This window comes from Dama dama, chromosome 1 (genome assembly GCF_033118175.1).
Source record: "Dama dama isolate Ldn47 chromosome 1, ASM3311817v1, whole genome shotgun sequence".
NCBI lineage: Eukaryota > Metazoa > Chordata > Mammalia > Artiodactyla > Cervidae > Dama > Dama dama.
Genome location: NC_083681.1, coordinates 19,439,512 through 19,460,705, shown reverse-complemented (window position 1 = coordinate 19,460,705; position 21,194 = coordinate 19,439,512). Strand labels below are relative to the sequence as shown.

Here is a 21,194-nt window from a genome sequence, read left to right as displayed (position 1 = left end):
TAAAATGGAACCAGGAGATATAAAATGGAAAATCTCATGCATGTTGCCATAAATGCCTGATATACAGAAAACTGATAATAATATTAGAATTTTCTTAAATGATAGATAATTAGTCAGGGATTGCTTCATATTAGTCATGGGAAGTTTTGCTTATGGTTTCCAGAGGCATGAACAAGAAATGACCTGGATCAGGTTGGCCTTACAAAACAAGCTGAACTGTTTTGTTTGTATGACTGGACTGGTTTTGTCTGCTTAGGAAATTTTTAAAGCTGGCCTTCATTTGTTTTTTGTTTTAATAGACTCTAACTCGACCCTCCCCTCATTCTAACTGAACTTATTCCCTGTTCAGATACAGCCTGCCCCAAATCCTCAGCACAGTTGCTTGTTGCTTACTATGGTTTGCATGTCCCAAGTTGCAATTCTATTGCCAAATAAACTCATCTTTTAATCTTGCCTCAGCTTATGCCTTTGTTTAGGTTGACAAGAAAAACTTAGAAATCTTCTATCTCAGAGTTCTCTCCACCTCAGCACTAGTGACATTTTGGGTTGAATAATTCTGTTGTGGGGGCTCCTGTCTGTATTATAGGATGTTTAGGGGCAATCCCTGACCTCTACCTTTCTAGATGCCAGTAGTTCACCTCCACTCAACTGTGACAATAAAAAATACCTCCAGAATTTTCCAAGTGTTCCTTGAGGAGCAAATTGCCCCCCAGTTGAGACCCATCTCCTTATAGGTGAGGAATCCAAAATCCAAGTAGTCACCATCTCTGAGAACAGACAAACTGAATGGCTCTGGCCACTTGTTCACTCCTCATTTCTGAACACATTCTGGCTGGTTCTGCTGTTAGGTGATAGGCCCACTGTGTACCCCTAGAAACACACGTCCAGTGTGGTACTGTCCACACTAGGCTGGTGTGAGCTCCCTGAGGCTGGGACTATGCCTGCTCACCTGTGTATCCCCACTTCCTGGCACAATGTGAGTACTCCAAAACTGAAAGAAGAAATGAATGTATGGTTTTAAGCCACAAGGTGCAATGCTGGATTTGACCTTGCAGAAAAGCAGATGCAGAATAAATTCAAGAACACCTTGAAAAATCAATTTGTTGACTTTACCAAGGCATTTGGTAACATCCGTGACCTTAAGCATCAGTTTCGACAGCTGTTCTACAGGTTTGGTTGCCCTAGAAGTAGTCAGATAATCTGAGGTTACTCTGTGACAGGGATTCATTTGTCTCCTGTCAGTTTTGCAAACGTTAGTGAATTGAGGTTGGAAAAACAGCCTCATTTTGCTCAGCATGTTCTATGTACCATGTTTAAGATTGTTAACAAACCCTAAAGCCAGCATTTTGAGTCTCTGGCCTCTAATCTTTGAGGATACTTTTCTAACTCATTAGGCTGAGAGCACGAGTCAAAGTCCACCAGAAAATCCTCTCTAACCACAGAAGACTAATTAAATGGCTAACGATAAGGAATTATTAATATTAAGTGCTAAGTACCATTCTGGGCTTCCCAGGTGGCTCAGTTGTAAAAAATTTGCCTGCCAGTGCAGAAGCTAAGGGAGACACAGATTTGATCGCTGGGTTGGGATGATCCCCTGAAAAAGGAAATGGTAACCCACTCCAGTATTCTTGCCTGGAAAATCGCATGGACAGAGAAGCCTGGCGGGCTGCAATCCATGGGGTCACAAGAGTCGGACATGACTGAATATGTACACACGCACCATTCTAAAGTGTTTTATAAGTATTAATTCATTTAATTCTCACAGCAACATTATTATATGAGGGGTATTGTTGTTGCTGTATTCTCTTTTTTTCTCAGTATTCCAAGAAAGAAAATAAGGCACAGGACGGAAAGGTTGAGCAATTTGCCCAAGGTTGTACTGCTTTTGAGGTTATGCTATGACAGAGATTTGTTTGTCTCATGTCAGGATTTGGACTTGTGTAAAATTCATATGCTTAACGATTATGCTTTCCTACCTCAGACATGCTGTACTGAGTCCTAATATTTTAAATATTCAGCATCTCAATTTCTGTAATAATCGTCACTAAAAATCTTATATATATATAATTTTCTACCTTGGTATAGAAAAAATCAATCCATAACTGTGCACAGACAGCATGGAATGTTTAAAGCAAGGTTCCTGTCTTCAGAGAGTTTACCACCTAACTGAAGATATCTACATTTGTAAAGTAACAATACAAAGCAAAGTAGTGGAGAAACTAGAATTAGAAATCAGACCATATGAGTGTCAGTAGTCAGCATCACCTTTTGTTATTCCTGTGGCTTGAGTAAGTTACTTAACTGAGACTCGGTTTCTTCATCTGCAAAGTGGGAATGATAATCCCTACCTATTTCACAAAGTTTGTTCTAAGGGTCAAATAAGAGAAAATATTTTTAAAATATATTGAAAACTAAATAAATGAGTAATTTTGTTCAGATAAAAGTAGTACAAAATGTACTGGAGGAATTCAAAAGTAGGAAATATTACTGTGGGAAGGATAGTCTTTGAATTCAGTTTACTAAATATGAATCAATCTCTTATATGCTGATGTGTTAAGTGCTCAGGATACAAAGGAGAATAGTATGCTTTCTTAGTTATTTTAGATTTTAGAAAGTGGGCCACTTCCAGGGTCACTATTTATATGTCTGTGAATCCCTGGTTTCCTAGATCAGAGTAGAAATTAAAAAGTGTGATTCAGGGAGGAAGGGTAGAAATCTAGTGATAAAGTAAAAGTAGAAAGAATGTAAACAACTTTGATATGAAATAATATGCATAATATCAGAGGTGCATTAAAAATACTATGGTAATTAATTCTTCCTGTGAGAATTGGAGACGGACTCACAGAGAGAGTAATATAGGAACTACACTCTGAAGGATATTTTCAGGAGAAGAGAAGAGAGAGCAAAGATCAGGAGCAGAGACACAGAGTCCTCAAAAGTGTACTTTTGTTTTTTTTTAAAGAACAGTAAAATCATGAGAAACTGAAAAGTGCTTGACATTTTGTAGAACTGTATGTAGAGAGTTTGGAACATGGGGGTTAAAGATAATTGGGGAGAAAAAGCTTAAATCAAAATTTGGAAAAGAATTTTGACACTGTTTTGCTACTTGGAGATGTTTTGCTACTTGGAGGCCTCATCCTCTAGGCCAGGTATGGTAAATAGGCTTCATCATTTATGATAACTCTATGGCATGAAACATTCTTTGGAGGAAAATTTGGAGTCCAAGACATCCCTGATTAAAGACCAGTGTGTGCTGTGAGCCCCAGAGGATTTACCTTTCTTCACCATATAATAACCACAATAGTGTGATCACTCACCTAGAGCCAGACATCCTGGAATGTGAAGTCAAGTGGGCCTTAGGAATCATCACTAGGAACAAAGTTAGTGGTGGCAATGGAATTCCAGCTGAACTATTTCAAATCCTAAAAGATGATGCTATTAAAGTGCTGCACTCAATATGCCAGTAAATTTGGAAAACTCAACAGTGGCCACAGGACTGGAAAAGGTCAGTTTACATTCCAATCCCAAAGAAAGGCAATGTTCAAACTACTGCACAATTTCACTCATTTCACACGCTAGCAAAGTAATGCTGAAAATTCTCCAAGCTAGGCTTCAACTTCATGTTCAAGTACGTGAACCAAGAACTTCCAGATGTTCAAGCTGGATTTAGAAAAGGCAGAGGAATCAGAGATCAAATTGCCAGCATCTGTTGGATCATAGAAAGCATAAGAGAATTCCAGAAAAACATCTACTTTTGCTTCATTGACTACGCTAAAACCTTTGTGTGAATCACAACAAACTGTGGAAAATTCTGAAATAGATGGGAATACAAGACCACCTGACCTGCCTCCTGAGAAATCTGTATGAAGGTCAAGAAACAACAGTAAAAACCGGATATGGAACAACCCACTAGTTCCAAATTGGGAAAGGAGTACGTCAAGGCTATATATTGTCACCCTCCTTATTTAACTTATATGCAAAGTACATCATGCAAAATGCCTGGCTGGATAAATCACAAGCTGGAATCAAGATTTCTGGGAGAAATATCAATAACCTCAGATATGCAGATGACACCACCCTTATGGCAGAAAGTGAAGAGGAACTAAAGAGCCTCTTGACGAAAGTGAAAGAGAACAGTGAAAAAGCTGGCTTAAAACTCAGTATTCAAAAAACGAAGGTCATGGCATCTGGTGTCATCACTTCATGACAAATAGATGGGGAAACAATAGAAGCAGTGACAGACTATTTTCTTGGGCTCCAGAATCACTGTAGATGGTGACTGCAGCCAGAAATTAAAAGATGCTTGCTCCTTGGAAGAAAAGCTATGACCAACCTAGGTAGCATATTAAAAAACAGAGACATTACTTTGCTGATGAAGGTCCATCTAGTCAAAGCTATGGTTTTTCCAGTAGTCATATACAGATGTGGGAGTTGGACCATAAAGAAGGCTGAGTGCCAAAGAACTGATGCTTTCAAATTGTGGTGCTGGAGAAGACTCTTGAGAGTCCCTTGGACTGCAAGGAGATCAAACCAGTCAACCGTAAAGGAAATCAATCCTGAATACTTATTGGAAGGACTGATGCTGAAGCTGAAACTCCAATACTTTGGCCATCTGATGTGAAGAACTGACTCATTGGCAAAGACCCTGATGCTGGGAAAGATTGAAGGCAGGAGGAGAAAAGGACAGCAGAGGATGAGATGGTTGGATGGCATCACCGACTCGACAGACGAGTTTGAGCAAGCTCCAGGAGTTGGTGATGGACAGGAAAGCCTGGTGTGCTGCAGTCCATGGGATCACAAAGAGTCAAAGACAACTGAGTGACTGAACTGAACTGTGTGGGAAACATCTTTAGTATCTTGGGTGAATAGGGTTGACCTTGAAGTAGATCTGGGCAGAAATCTAACCAAAAGAGGTTATATTCATGGTCTATAGGTGGTAGAAATACTTACCAGCTAAAGAAGTTTGTCTCTTCACCTGACTGTTCAGTTCATGTACTTTTCATTTCATTATAAATTCATTATTAAAGAATGTTATCCAGGAGGCCAGAAGGAATGTGCTCTGGTCTATTTAAAGGAAATCTGAAGTTCATTTGAATGTTAAAATGACTGGGAGACAGTATTGCTTACTGTCTCTTCATAAAATATATCTACTCTGTAACAGTTACCAAAACTGCAGGACTTAAAAGTTCATTGCTTAATGTTGTTAGCACAAAAAAGATTTGGATGGGACTTCCCTGGTGGTCCAGTGGTTAAGAATCTGCCTTGCAATGACAGGAACTCAGGTTCAATCCCTGGTTGCAGAACTAAAATTCTGCATACTGGGATACAATCAAGCCCAGGCATTGCAACTATTGAACCTGAGAACTCTGGAGCCCACAAACCCAACTAGAGAGTCCATGCAGCTCAATGAAGGCTCCCGTGTGATGCAATGAGGAAATCATGTGCTAGAACTAAGACCCAAGGCAGCCAAATAAATAAATCTTTAAAAAGAAAAAAGACAGTAGGTAGGGCACAAGAGAGAACACCTTGGTGCACTGTAGAAAGAAAAGTGTAACTGTAATTGATCTGATTTCTCAGTTGATTAATTTCTGGTTTATTATCTCCGATTGATATTTCCCTATAGTTATAATGTGCTTCTAACATTTGTTTACTTCTGAATTTAATATAAATGTGTTAAATTACATCCAATAGCCAATAAAATATCATTGGATTGTTTCTTTCTTATTAATAAATCTCCTTTGTATGTATTAAATTATGGCTTGCCCATAATTTAATGGGCAAGTCAATGAAATTCAGGCAGGACTTCTTTGATAAGGAGTAACTGACCTAGATCTTGAGAAAGAAAGCAGACAAGTATAAAAATATTATACTAGATTATGGGGAATGCAAGGATTAAGAGAATTTAGGCTTTAGATTTGGACAGACCTGTGATGGAGAAGTTAAAAAGCTGGAGCTTTGGAAAGATTAGAGATTTGGTCTTAAGCATTCAAGATGAGACGAAATGTGATAGTGAATATCAAATAAGAAGAGAAAAATTGGGGAAAAGAGGGATTCAAGAGGCAGGGACTGGGTAGAAGGTGAACTGAAATCAAAGATGACATAAACAGATGGCGAGATAGTCCATGTTCCTGGCAGGAAGAATCAATACTGTGAAAATGAATATACTACCAAATGCAGCCTACAGATTCAATGCAATCCCTATCAAATTACCAATGACATTTTTCACAGAACTAGAACAAAAATTTCACAATTCATATGGAAACACAAAAGACTGCAAATAGCCAAAGCAGTCTTGAGAAAGAAGAATGGAGCTGGAGGAATCAACTTTCCTGATCTCAGACTATATTACAAAGCTACAGTTAAGACAGTATGATACTGGCACAAAAAGAGAAATATAGACCAATGGAACAAGATAGAGAGCCCAGAGATAAACCCAGGCACCTATGGGTACCTTATTTTTTACAAAGGAGGCAAGAATATACAATGGGGAAAGACAGCCTCTTCAATAAATGGTGCTGGGAAAACTAGACAGCTAGGTGCAAAAGATTGAAATTAGAACACTTCTTAACACCACACACAAATATAAACTCAAAATGGATTAAAGACCTAAATATAAAACCAGAAACTATAAAAATGCTAGAGGAAAACATAGGCAGAACACTCAATGACGTAAATCAAAGCTAGATCTTCTATGACCCACCTGCTAGAGTTATCGAAATAAAAACAAAAATAAACAAGTGGGACCTAATTAAACTTAAAAGCTTTTTCACAGCAAAGGAAACTACAAACAAGGTAAAAAGACAACCCTCAGAATGGAAGAAAATAATAGCAAAGGAAACCACTGACAAAGAATTAATTTCCAAAATATACAAGCAGCTCTTACAACTCAATACCAGAAAAATAAACAACCCATTCAAAAGTGGGAAAAAGATCTAAACAGACATTTCTCCAAAGACATACAGATGGCTAACACATGAAAAGATACTCAATATCACTCATTATTAGAGAATTGCAAATCAAAATTACAATGAGATACCACCTCACACCAGTCAGAATGGCCATCATCAAAAAGTCTACAAACAATCAATGCTGGAAAAACTGAGGAGAAAAGGGAACCCTCTTGCATTGCTGGTAGGAGTGTAAATTGATACAGTCACTATGGAAGACAGTATGGAGATTCCTTATGACCCAGCAATCCCACTACTAGACATATACCATGGGGAAACCAAAATTGAAAATGACACATGAACCCCAGTGTTCACTGCAGCACTATCTACAATAGCTAAAACATGGAAGCAACCTAGATGTCCATCGACAGATGAATGGATAAAGAAGCTGTGGTTCATATCTACAATACTACTCAGCCATAAAAAGGAACACATTTGAGTCAGTTCTAATGAAGTGAATGAATAGAGCCTATTATACAGAGTGAAGTAAGTCAGAAAGAGAAATATAAGTATCAGGTACTGATGCATATATATGGAATCTAGAAAGATGGTACTGATGAATGTATTTGCAGGGCAGCAATGGCAAAACAGACATAAAGAACAGACCTGTGGACACAGAGGGATGGGAGGAGGGAGAGGGTGAGATGTATGGAGAAAATAACATGGAAACTTACAATACCATACATAAAATAGATAGCCAATGGGAATTTGCTATATGACTCAGGGAACTCAATCAGGGGCTGTGTGACAGTCTAGAAGGGTGGGAGGGAAGGGAGGTTCGGGAGCGAGAGGACATAGATGTACCTATGGCTGATTCTTATCGATATATGACAGAACACCAAAAATTTCTGTAAAGCAATTATCCTTCAATTAAATAAATAAAGTGGCCAAAAAAAAAAAAAAAAAGGAAAAGAAAACAAACTGAAAATAAAGCAATTGGAAAGGGAAATGGCCTTGTGGAGGATACCATGCAGGATGAGTTAAAGTGAAATCAGGAGTGGCAGAGCCAGTTTGACAGAGGAAATGCAAATAGAATTTTGGCAAAAGGAAGTGAAGGGGTGGGAGTGGATAATTCCCCAAGGTTATAAAGACAAATTAAAACTTAAAAGAGCAGTGATAGATTTAATGAAATCAAGATAAAATTTGCTAGTAAAGAAGGTAAACAGCTCTCCATCTCTACATCGTTCTCCTAAATCCTATAAAACTAGCAAAGATTTAAAATATATATACAAGGTCATGCTTTTCAGCACTTTTTTTTTCAGAACTATTAATCAGTTCCTTATGTGTGTCTGGCAGGTTCTACCATTCTATATGATTTCTGTGGATGGAAAATTTTTAAAATTTTAGAATTAAAAATTTTTTAAATTAAAATTTTTTTTCTTAATTTAAAAATTTAAAAAAACATTTTTTTAAATTTTTAAATCCATCAAGTTCACAAATCTTATGATCCACTACAAGTTTCAGCTAACTGCCTCTTGATAGAAAACAGATACAATGTTAAGAAACCTAAAATTACAGCCACTGGGCCAGACTAACAACATTCCCCACTCAAGAGAAGTCGATTTCTTTCCATTTCCCAAGAAGCTCTTAAGATTTCTGTAGTACTGTGTAAATTTGTAGGCATGTTTTGCAGAGACAGCCTAGATATCTTGCCTGAAAACTTATACAAAATGGAATTAATGTAAGCATGGGGAAGTTTGTGATCACTTGCAAACTGCAAACACAACAAAACATTACAACTAGATAAATAAATGGTAGGAAAATTGACTTGCTGTCCTTAGATTAGGACTTTTAAGCTTGGGACGTTTTTGTGGGAACATGTTGGCTAAAGAAGGTCCAAAAATAATATTACGTTTTCTATTTTAAAATTAGCAGTCAAAAATATACAGCTCACCTCTGGAAAGCCAAGCCCCTGACAGTACAGCTGTCCCCGAGCCAGCAAGCATGAGGGAGGGAAGTCCTGTCCCTCCGTGGGATGGTTCACTGCTGGAGGAGGAGTTCTTCCAAGGTAAGTCTCTGCATTGACTTTCCTTTGGAATTCCCGGTACTAGAGGAAAGCAAATAATGATTACAGTTTATAACAAAATGCTCCAGCCCTTGTACTTTATTTTTGAAGTCCTCTTGTTATCCTCACCTGAAGAGGATGTGGGTACATGCTATTAACAGAAATCTTTTAAAAATCTTATATTTAAATATAATGTAAGTAAATATTCTTGGATCAAGGCCTGATAAATCTGTGGAATGGTAATAATGGTTAATATATAAACTCAAGTAAAAGGATAAAAGGATATATCTTTAGACATATATTTATAAAGTTTACTATCCTTAATAGACTTTTATTGTTCCTGATTAGGGCCTAAATGCACAGTGATGAAATCTAATTGTTGTTAAACTATTAACCTTGTGCAATAGATAACAATAAAAACTAAAACAGATTTCAAAAGTACTATATGGATCTTATTATGTAAGCATCACTCACCTTGACATAGTTTATTTTGTATTAAACTAAACCTGGCCGTATGAAACGTGAAATCTGAAATCATTCACCAGCTTCACCTTGAGGACCTAAATTCAGTTTGCAAAGGCAATGACATCACCTCAGCCCTATAGTTAGGACAAGTGGTATGGTCACTGAGAGACCTCCAGCTGGATGTTCAGTCTAGGCACTCCTTTCAGTAAAATGGCTCCTGACAGAGAACTTGCTTCAGAGAAAAGAGACCCAGAGGAAAATTTCTGTTCCAAAACAAAGGTTTTGCTAGTAGAGGACAGCTATTTTTCATGAAGTGAAGGAAAAAAATGACCGCTCTGAAAATAAAAAGGAGAAGAAGAATAGCAGACTTTTTCACTTCAGAGTTGTGAGTCAAATAGCAGTATTGGGATTCAAGTGTTAAGAGTGGTTATCTCTAGAAAGAAGGACTCTAGGTGATTTTACCTCTTTTGTTATACTTTCCTGTATTTTCTATTATAACAACATATTTTTGTAGTCAGCAAAAGACTTTAATGAGGAAAAAATACTACAAACAAGTTGAAAGAGGAAACAGAAATCAGAGATTTCATTATAATTTTTGTTTAAAAGACAGATTTATGAAGGTTTTTTTTTTTTTTTCCTTTTTGCCCTGCCTTATATTTTGACATTACTTATTTTATCTGTGGATGTAGTGAGTAAGTTATTTAGGGACAGGGGAAAACTAATTTTTTTTTTCATTAAGGCATTAACAGGATGATTCCCTAAAGAACTCCTTAGTTACAGATATTTAATGCTCAGGACTAGTTCTTTTGCTGCCTATGCAAACTTAACAGTACCAACTAACATATAAAATAGGGTAGAGAAAATCCAAGTGGATACCAAATACTTCTTCAATACCTGTCCTAAAATAATTGGCATATTATAAGTACATCTCACATTCACTCAGATACTGATACACCTCATTTTCTCTGTCATTGAAAAGTTAAAATTACAATTTTTAATGACAACAAAGAGTGAAACATTTTATGTAAATCAGAAGGAAAGATTCTGTAAACAAAAAACTTCTTCAACAGTTTAAATAACTTCCATAGCTTATTTCTCATGGCAGATTTTATTTTTTAATGAACATTTCTTCAAAATACACATCTACTCATTTATTGTAACATGAATATGATGAAATATATAAGATAGGTCTTAGGGGATCTTAAAACTTTAAAAGATTTTGATTCTGTTTAAATTCTACCAGGTTTTTATTGAGGAAAAGATGTCAAATATGATTCAATAAACAATTCAAGTAAGTACCAACCTGATGAAAATACCCTGTGACTTATCTGAGGTCACAGAGACAGTGGTCCTAGTAAACATGAGCCCTGGGTCTTGGGTTGGCCTAGGTCCTTGGAATTACAGGGAGGTCACTGGGGCCTGACTTACATACCGCTCTCTGACCATGCTACTGAGAGAAAAGGAAACATTGTCTGACAACAGCAACTTCACATCCGTGTAACATAATGAGCTCATAGTGAAATCATCTTTAGTTCATTAAAAGAAAAAATGAAAAGTGAACTTTTGTGGCACAGTGATTGCATGTATGGACTCAGGAGACAGGCTGCCTGGATTCGCTTACTAGCTGTATAGGCTGGGGAACTTACTTAATTTCTTCATTCCTCAGTTTCCTCATTTATAAAATGAGAATAGTAACTACTAAACTTTCAAGATTATGTGAGGATTTAATGAGTTAATCTCTTTAGTGCTTAGAACTGTACCAACAGACACATATAAATATCTATTGGGTCATATTTTTTTCAAGGGAAGCAATCTACCATTAGTATATCATTTGACAGTATTTCATACAACTTAAATTTTTACATATTGCTTAAATTCATCCAATTAAGTATGTTATAAATTGGGTGCCAAACTTTTGGCAGTAATGTACAGCTAAGTACAACTCACATATTATTTATAGACTTTCATTTCTTTTACAATCCCCTGAGGTAAACACAGTTGGAAACATTATAGCTACCTAGTGACACAAAAGTTGCATTAAAAGAAATCATGATTACAATCCTTGTTAGGTGAAAAAAAATGTAGCTTTATGTTTTGAAGGCATTATGGAAGGTTAACTTTGAAAAAGTATGAAAAAGAAACTTCCATTGCAGCCTTGTAAGAGTCAAACTATCTTAAAGACATAATCAGTTAATGTCGTAACGTTTATGATGATATGATCTAAAAATTATAAGTGATTATGCTTCTTCAAGAAGGGCCTTCAACAATTCAAAATATTATTAGACTGTAAAATCTTTTACAAAAAAATGACATATATTCTCCTTTTAGTTTTAGATGATTTGGATAGCAAACTGGCTCAGGAACAATCTCCAAGCTCAGTGAATACCAGAACACCTCTCAACATTGGATCAAGGACACAGTTCAGTCGTTTTTACTCCAGTGGGAGCAAATACAATCATATCACAGGAAGGCACAAAAATCGCTATCATGAAACTTCTAATATGTCTATCTATGATGTCTTAAGACCAGGAACCCCTAGGGAAGGTTTTAAAACCTTTTCTCCTAGAACAAGGACAATCTATGATATGTATAGGACAAGGGAACCCAGAGTTTTAAAAGAAGATTATGTGCAAAAGAACACTTTTGGTAGTACTTCTCTGTGTTTTGACAGCAGGCAACAATCAGCCTCATCAGCTACAGGGTATTTCAAAGCAAGAAGCTTATATTTTCCAGCCACAACTCGGAATAAGACTGGGTTTATATCACCAAGCCACCAACAGAGCCCAAAGAGAACTCCTTTATCATCTATCATATGGAATAGATCAGATTCTTCTAGAGATAGGCAGAACCAGGAAGAGTTCCTGGAGGCACCATCACCAATGGAAATTGACCCTGCTGACCAGTATATGTATCCCAGGTGTTTCCAGGAGAATAGGAGATATGAATTTTACCATTCACAGAGTGTTTACCAAAGTGTTGGTTTAAATGTTCCCATAGATAATGCAATGAATCCTGACCCATTTGAGAACTCAGAAAATATGCCATTCTACCATGAAGATAACCCATTTGCTAGGTCTTTCTTTACCAATACCTTTGGACGGAGCAGGGGACAGAGATTTGGACAAAATCCTTTTTGGGGCCAACAGGAAGAACATTCTTCTTCTGACTTTCATCAAAGCAGGAAACCATTTACTTCTTCTGACAGAGACTTTGAAATGATCTCCACTGAAGTTAACAGTGCACTAGCTGGTCATGGCCATAGTGTTCCTTCTCATCACTGGGGGTCATTTTCTCCTGGTTACAGGACAAATATTCCCAGAAACCAACAGATACCACATCCCTGGCAGCTTGATTCTCAGACATCCACACTGGAGAGCATGGAGGTGTCACAAGGTAATGGGAACCAGTCTACTCATTTCAGCCCAGCCAATGTTTGTTCCATGACTGGTGCAAGCTATCACATGAAATCTGGTGGGTTAGAATGTTCTCCTATGGAAGTACATGTAAACAAAGAACCTTACTCATTTGGAATTGCTCAAACTCTAGCATCCCCATTCAAAAGTACCTTCCTGCACATTCCTGATGACAGAGGGAATCCTCAGAGTCCTAACTTTCAGATTCCCACAGTCACTTTGCAGAAAGTTAAGCCAGCTTCTCTTCCAATCAGAAACTATACAGAAGTCACTGTGACCAACGTTTCAGTTGATTCTCTGCCTCTGACTGAAAGCCAAGCCAATATCTTGGTCACAGAAGTAAATAATGAGAAAGACTTGAACGCATCTGTTTTGGAAAAAGACAAAAAAATAAACAAGATAGACCAGACAAACATGACAGGTGAAATACCCCAACTTGTTTCACAGACAGTAATTTCTAACCCTTTACCTGATGTTCAAAATCCCCTTTCCCAGGACTCAGACAAGAGCAACAGATTTGTTTTTAATGCATCTACCACAGTAAGTTCAAAAAGGTTGCCTGGAGTCATTTCCAGGAGAGATACCTCCAAAATTCATAAAGCCAATGAACTGAAAAAAGGTAAGAGTTATACTGGAAACAGAAAACTTGACTCAGCAACTTCCCTTCCTTTCATTCAGGAAAGCAGAACAACATCACTTTTTCTCAGCCCAAATCAAGTTTGTCACCAGGAGTTAACAGTAAGTAATGAAGATATTTCAAGCATTGTTAAAAATAACCATGGGAGTTCTGAACATGCTGATAATCAATACCCACAGTCTCCAGAAAAGCCTGCTCCTTTAGATACCAAGGGAGAACAATGTATCATGACTTATTCTAGCAACTGCAGCCAGTCAGATGCTGATCAAAACATGCCCCATAATTCTTTAGATCTGTCTTTAGCGGCACTACCAGATTCCTCACCATCAAATGATTCTTCCCTTGATGCTCTGGTAATTCCTTCTACCACAGTGTTCTGGAAATGTCCTTCAAACAAAGATCCATCTCTGGGAGAAAGAGAAGACAATGATTACAAGAACCAAAATAGTCAGTTTTCCCTAAGCCACTTAGAAAACCAAACGAGTAATGATAATGGTGCACCTGTACATAATGAAGAGGTTAATGTTGTCAAATGCCCATCACAACCTCTTTTCAGGGGTGGAAAGGGAAAAGGAAAAATAAGACAACGCATATCCTACGTCGAAACATTAAGCAAAACAGAAAGTAGATCAGTGCCTACAAGTGAAAGCAGCACTCTCACTGAGGGAACTCAAGGCAATTCCAGGTCTCCTGAGCGTCATGAGATTTATTGTACTTTACCGAGAAAATCAGCCATTTTTCTCATCGGTAACAGGAAGCCTGAAAGTACGACGATGCCTTCTTTGTTTAGGAATGAGCCAGTTGCATTACCGATCAAAAATGATGTGGAAGATCCAATAGGAAAGTACACATCAAAAAAATCCAGTCCCAGTTCTTGTGAATCAGAGAGTGAATGTTCCAAAGTCGTTTCGGACTCAGTCTCAGTAGCACTTGAAGCCACAGAAGGGATGACAAATAAGACAAAAATTGGATCTGCTTCTGTTAGAAAGGGGCCACTTCCAGTCCTCATCAAGAGGGCTGTGTCATGTCCTTCAGAAGTGCTTTATGCCTCAACTGGAAGAGATGAAAGAGAAAAATGCCTGATTTCCGATACAGATGCTTCTACTATAACACTTAGGCCTTGGGAGAGACTCATTAACCCTCTGGGAAGTGACTCATCTGTTTGTGAATGTTCTTTAAGCAAGAAACACCACCAGGAGGAATACGTACAAGAATGTACTGAAAAGAATGGTAAAATTTCTGCCTCCAAGACAGGCATATTTTCCCATCCAAGTGAACACCCTTTACCTTTTTCTTCGGATATGTCAGAACAAGAAACTGGGAAAACTTTACATAAATTTAAGACTACGAGTATGTTTTGTGTTTCTGGTGATGAAGATAATGTGAAGTGTCTTGAGGTGGTTTCAATATATTATACTCTACCAAGGAAGCACAGCAAAAAATTCTGTGACCTTCTTCAAAAGTATACACAAGACATCGATTCACTTACAGAATCAACTAAAGTGGGGACTAAAACATCTGATGCTTTAGAAAAAGACCAACTGAATTATCCTGCACAAGGCCAGTCAGGAACACCTTTGTCTAAAGATACCTCTGCTCAGGAGACCAGTCATCTTTCTCACATCACTGAAAATATGACTGTTTTACAATTACCAAGTGTTGAGTCCTCAGAATCTACATTACAGGAAATGGCTTCTATTGAAGCAGATGTTTCTCTTCATAAACGAGAACCTAAAACTGGAGAAATTTCCCCATACAACTTAGCTAAAACACCTCCACCTGATTCACAAAGCAGGAAAAAGAATGAGAAAAAATTGCAAAGTGAAACTGTGTTTACTTCACCAATGCTTCAGGAAAAAAAAGTTACAAGAGAGAAATCTGAAAATTGTCTGCACTCCATTAAATCAGATGACAGTGGTTTTTCTAACTTCCCAGCCCATTCAGAAGAGAATGTTGAAAACTCCATCATAAGAAGTTCTGGGGAGCATACAGGTAGTGATACAGCCATTACAGCTACTGGAAGTCTTCAAAAAGATATCGCAGGCATAGTTACAGAGGAGAGCTCCAATGGATTTCAGCCTAGGGAAGTCAGAGGGGAAATTAGAGAAGATTTCCCCCAAAACTCTGAGAAACCGCTTTCTGACTCAGAAAGCCAAGTCTTTGCTCTTACTCCGGCCTTGAGTAAACTACAGCTTGATGAGACTTGTTCAAGTGAACAAGATTTAGACAGTTCACAGTCTGAACCCAGAGAACTACTTGAAAGAAGACAGGGGGTAAATACAACACAGAGCAAGGCTAAAGATGAAATGCAGAAGTTGGCATGGAATCAACGTTCACTTCCTAAAGGAAGTAATAACAGTAAAAAAAGCTTGGCTGACCTAGAAAAAGGGAAAAGCAGATCTCCAGTTAAACACGGATTGGCAGTTATGTCCAAAGCCAGCAGAAAATTTCCAGCTAAAGATTTATACCCTAGAAGACATGTAGCTACTATCTTTCCCCAAAGTGGGAACAGTTCTGGCTTTAGCAGTTTGTCCCTTGGCACACCAGAATGCAACCCACTGTCCCTTGAGCCTCCTTTAAAGTCCACAGGAACCACAGATGAAAGCAGGTTAAGTAGTGATGGCATAAATGTGGAGAAATCCGAGAACCCTCTCCAGCTTACTGCAATATCCAATAGAGAAGCTTGTACACCCTTAAGCAATCAGAAGTCCAACAACATTTCACAACCACATCAAAACGAGTTTAAAAATATCTCAGAATCACAACCAAAGTGTGAGAATTCTGAGGATGTAACAGTAACTCCGATTTTGGAAACAGAACCAGGAGCCCTGGCCCAACCCACGTTGATCAGCCTCAGGGAAGCAGACTTCCCTGACCATCAGAGGAAGTTGAAACCCCCTTTTCAACTGGAGCCTGTGGAGAAATCTACGGTGTGCGTCCCACTGACCAGTTGTCAGCAAGGACAAAGCAGTGCTTCATCTCTGGAGTGTGAACATCAGCCACACCCCTATCGTTCAGAGAGCTTAAAAAGCGTCAATGTACATGGTGATATACTACGAATAAGTCATCCTCCAAAAGTCAGAGAGCGCCATTTTTCTGAAAGCACTTCTATTGATGATGTCCTGAGTCGACTGACCCTTGGGAATGAATTCTCTAACAGCGGGTACAGTCGAAGATTTAAATCTTTTTCTGAACTTCCCTCCTGTGGCGAAAATGAAAGTTGGACTCTGAACAACAGCAGGACAAAAATGGGTCCTAGGTCTGCAACATCTATATCCAGGCCTATTGACTATGGGATTTTTGGGAAAGAACAACAGTTGGCTTTCTTGGAGAATGTAAAGAGGTCACTCACACAAGGGAGATTATGGAAACCAAGTTTTCTTAAGAACCCTGGCTTCCTGAAAGATGATGTAATTAACCCTGCTAACCCGACAGAGTCATCGACTTCAAATTCTCCTAGTAACCAGAGGCCAGAGGATGGCTTATCTCTAAGCACGCCACTTAATATCTATGAAGAGGATCCAGTAGACTTGGATTGTGACACAGACACGACCACGGATGACGAATACTACTTGGATGAAAATGACAAAGAGTCAGAACTGTGAGCCTTTTTCAATGACATGTATAACCTTTTCACCAAAAGTTTATAATGTAAATAAAGTGTAAATATGTATGTCTATGGAAAGGACAGATACTAAAAAAATCTAGTCTGGGCAATAGCTGCTGTGAAACAATCCAAATTCACTCCCCCACCCCCCACCCCGTGTATAGACATCCTGAATCCTAGAGCAATGAATTCTTGTTTAGTGTTTTCTTCCTCTGTATATATGCTTGGTCTTCTGCCACTCAGCCCCAAATTAATCTCTTAATTCACGATCCAGTTTTGGCTGTCTGCTCTACATCCCCCCTAACTTTCTTTCACCTTTCCAATCCCAGCACAACAGCAAATCTCTATACTGCATCTTCCAGTCCATACTCCATATTCGATTGTTAAATAAAATGTAGGGATGATAACAATGGAGTAAGTGTTATTATCCTGTTTGACTCATCAACCTTTAGAAGATTTAGAGTTTGGGTTTGGTTTTTTTTTTTTTCTTGAACAAAGATCAGGGGATTTCCATAAGGACATCCTGTTTTATCCATAGTGGAGAAGGGAGGCACATATTTGAAGTGCTTATTGTTAAGAGGTGAATCTCTAGTAAGCCAAAGAACATTGTTGTTGTTCAGTTGTGTCCAGCTCTTTGCGACCACATGGACTGTAGCATGTCAGACTTCTCTATCCTTCACTATCTCTTGGAGCTTGCCCAAACTCATGTCCATTGAATCAGTGATTCTATCCAACCATCTCATCCTCTGTTACCCACTTCCCCTCTTGCCCTCAATCTTTCCTAGCATCAGGGTCTTTTCCAATGAGTCAGTTCTTCACATCAGGTAACCAAAGTATTAGAGCTTCAGCTTCAGTCCTTCCAGTGAATATTCAGGGTTGATTTCCTTTAGGATTGACTGGTTTGATCTTCTTGCAGTCCAAGGAGCCTTCAAGAGTCTTCTCCAGCACCACAATTTGAAAGCATCAGTTATTTAGCACTCAGCCTTCTTTATGGTCCAACTCTCACATCCGTATATGGCTACTGGAAAAACCATAGCTTTGACTATGCGGACCATTGGCAAAGGAATTCATTTGAAATAGTTTCTAGGATGGTACAGAGGGTGGCTTAGCCACAGAATTTCTGCTTGGGAAGGGAACACATCTGTGGGGTGGAGATAAGCAGACATCCCTTCATGAGATTGACATCCTTAATGCAGCTCTTTCAGCAACTGTTTTGTTTTGTTTTTCTTGTTGTTGATTTGTTTCTGCTTTTCCCCATTTCCACAGAACCATCCATGTAAAAGTTTTCTTTATTTGCAGGATAGAAAACTTTTTTCCATGTGAGACATTTTAGTCACAAGCAATAGCCTTGGTCAAGTCCCTAAAGTACTATCATGTTAGATCCGACACCTTGAGGCTCACAGCCTTCTTTGGCAGATTTTCCAAACCCTTAGAAGTTAGAAGGCAGAGCTTCTAAAGGTTTGTCACAATGATTCCTTCAATAATTTTATCAAGACTAAATAGCTTGTCATACCCACTGATAACTTGGCTTTCCTAGCTCTTTAATTTGCCATGCAGAACTTCTGGAGATTTCTCTTGTGTTCGTGCCTGGAGAATCCCAGGGACGGGGGAGCCTGGTGGGCTGCCGTCTATAGGGCCGCACAGTGTCAGACACGACTGAAGTGACTTAGCAGCAGCAGCAGCAATCAGGAAGACCAATAAACAGGCAGCCGCGAAGCTAACCTAATAGAACTACAGAAAACATACCATTCTAGTTCTTAGTATTGTGAGGGTCAACATGAATGGATTGTATCTTGTTGGGTCTATATTTGCTTCCTGGCCTAATTTTGTTTTCATTTTTCTCACCTAGTCTGTTTCATCCATAGAAGTTAAGGATAATGATAGGAGTTGGGAAAATGTACTGAGATCTGGAACTGATGGAAATGCAAGAAAGGACCACACTGTTATTATCCTTGCAAATATTGCCTTGTCTAGAAGCTAAATGCCAGAGCTAGTTTACATTGTTCTCATGAAACTCAAAACTGGTGAAAATGAGGTAACTACATGAAAGCTATTTCTTAAACCTATAAATTGTCTTAAACTTCAAGTTCTGACCAATTCTCAAAAAAGACTGACAGTAGAATTTTAATTGAACTGTTCTAAATATTTCCATTTAAATTTGTATGATAACGCATAGGTAACATTTTATTCTTTGTTCATGTATGTTTGTAAATTCTATCTTCCTTTTTCTATTTATCTGATTATTTAATTAAAACTTCATAAACCATAACCTATGTTTTCTATTTTAAAATATTAAAAGTTAATATTTTAATATTAAGATTCTTGGTTTTTTAAATGATCAGCTTGCAAGTTCTATTTCGGTAAACACTCTGAGCCTACGTGTATGTTACAAAAGGTGAAATGAAGTTAGCTTATTTTTCACTGAATTTAGCCTTTATCAGCAGTTAGGTAAGTTAAGATCAGGCTAAATAACTACTTTCGGGCCCTGATTCTCTGTACTAGAATCTAACACCCGAATTTAAAGGTAATTGATGGCCAGTGCTCACTTGCACCATTTGTAATATTTGCTTGTTGGTGTGGCTCAAGAATCAAGAAAACAGAAAATTTATGAAAATAGCACCTTCCATAAAGTTTTATACCTTTATAAAACACTTCATTAAAGAAGTATAGCAAATATCTATGTATTTTAACATACAAAGTGCTGCTTTTTAATATTCATTTTTGGTATAGCTATAGTAATTTATACTAGTCATTTTTTATACTCATAACTTGCTTTCTAATATATAATCATCATTAAAGTAAATATTCACATAAATGGAGTCAGTAATGAGGGAATCAATATGAATAATTACCTGGTAAATTACTAGTTCATTTAAATAATAGACTTATACAACCATAAGTTTTATGTGTAAACTCCATTTAAAATAAGACTCAATGAGATTAATATTCAGAGACTTCCCTCTAAATAATTTACACCCTAACATTGTCAATACATTGCTATTAATAAAACTCCAACAGCTAATAATAAGGTTTTGGCTGATGATAAGCTAATAAAAACTACTTTGTATAGAAAGTACATGGGTGCCTGTGCCTGTCCTAGGGTTGATGAAAGTCCACTTAAGTTTATGGTGAAGATAGGTATCAAATTGGAAAATCCACACCTATATAAAAGTTATATAGTCCATTGAATGCCAGAAGGTTAAAGAGGCCTTATTGCTAAGAGTTTATTGTTAGTAATAGTAGTAATGCTTCAGAATATCCAATTTAAATGTATAGTGTAAATATGTAAATATTTTACTTTGAGGCTCTTTGTGACTGGCATTTCTGTGTTTCTGAAACATATAATAAGCCTTAAGCACTATTGTTTAAAATGTCAAATAATCCTTTTATGTACTTGCTATCAAACTTCTTCTCTGGGTATGAAATATGTTACAAGACAAGGTGCGAATTTAAAACAATGCCGGTATTGAAATAAATGATTTAAATGGATTCATCGTTTGACTTTGCTTTTATTCCCATTCTCAAATGATTGTTTTTAAGTGTGAAAGTTTCCGGAAAAATACAAAAAGGGGAGTGGGATGGACAAAAGTATTCCAACAAATTTTTCTGGTGGATATTGAATAAGATCACCCATTTAAGTGGTTTTAGAAAATGACTCCTCTCTTCTCCTTCCATTTGTACCAAAAGGCAATCAACCAACAAACGGAGGTCAGTGTACCTGGCTGCATAAGCTGCATTAAGAGAGAAACAATGAGGCGGGTCTGGCATTTTTCTCTAAGAGTTGTCATATTTGTCAAGGAAGAGGAAGCCCAGTGGTGTTGGGTCATCTACTTCCCAGTAGTACTTAAGATAAGTGGAAATATATGCAGATCTTTCCAGCTGAAATGTTAGACATGCACTGAAATGTTAATGTTGAAATGTTAATTCCTGCTAAACAAATAAGTAGATTTGTATTAATCTTTACCTTTTCTAGAAAAGGAACCCAAAGCCATCTCTCTACCAAGGACAAGAGAGTGTTATCAGCTTGAATATGAGCAGTATTTTATTAAAAATATTTTTACTGTCCTTTATCAAAATTTAAAATACATTAGATCAGCTAGGGTTTTTAGTTGTAGACAAT

General features: G+C 37.6%; 1 protein-coding gene across 4 annotated transcripts in view; it reads left to right on the top strand.

Annotated features, from left to right (window-relative positions):
- The window catches only part of EXPH5 (exophilin 5), a 96,873-nt gene extending 76,310 nt beyond the window's left edge, over positions 1 to 20,563 (top strand). For 2 of the 4 annotated variants that reach the window (XM_061144316.1, XM_061144335.1), the window contains 2 exons: positions 8,823 to 8,955; positions 11,746 to 20,563. In XM_061144316.1, coding sequence (XP_061000299.1) covers positions 8,823 to 8,955; positions 11,746 to 17,072 — 5,460 coding nt within the window. In that variant the 3' untranslated portion in view covers positions 17,073 to 20,563. Of the gene's footprint in view, positions 1 to 8,819; positions 8,956 to 11,745 lie in introns of all 4 variants that reach the window. The other 2 variants (XM_061144308.1, XM_061144325.1) reach the window with 1 other exon arrangement.
- Positions 20,564 to 21,194: the final 631 nt, after the last annotated feature.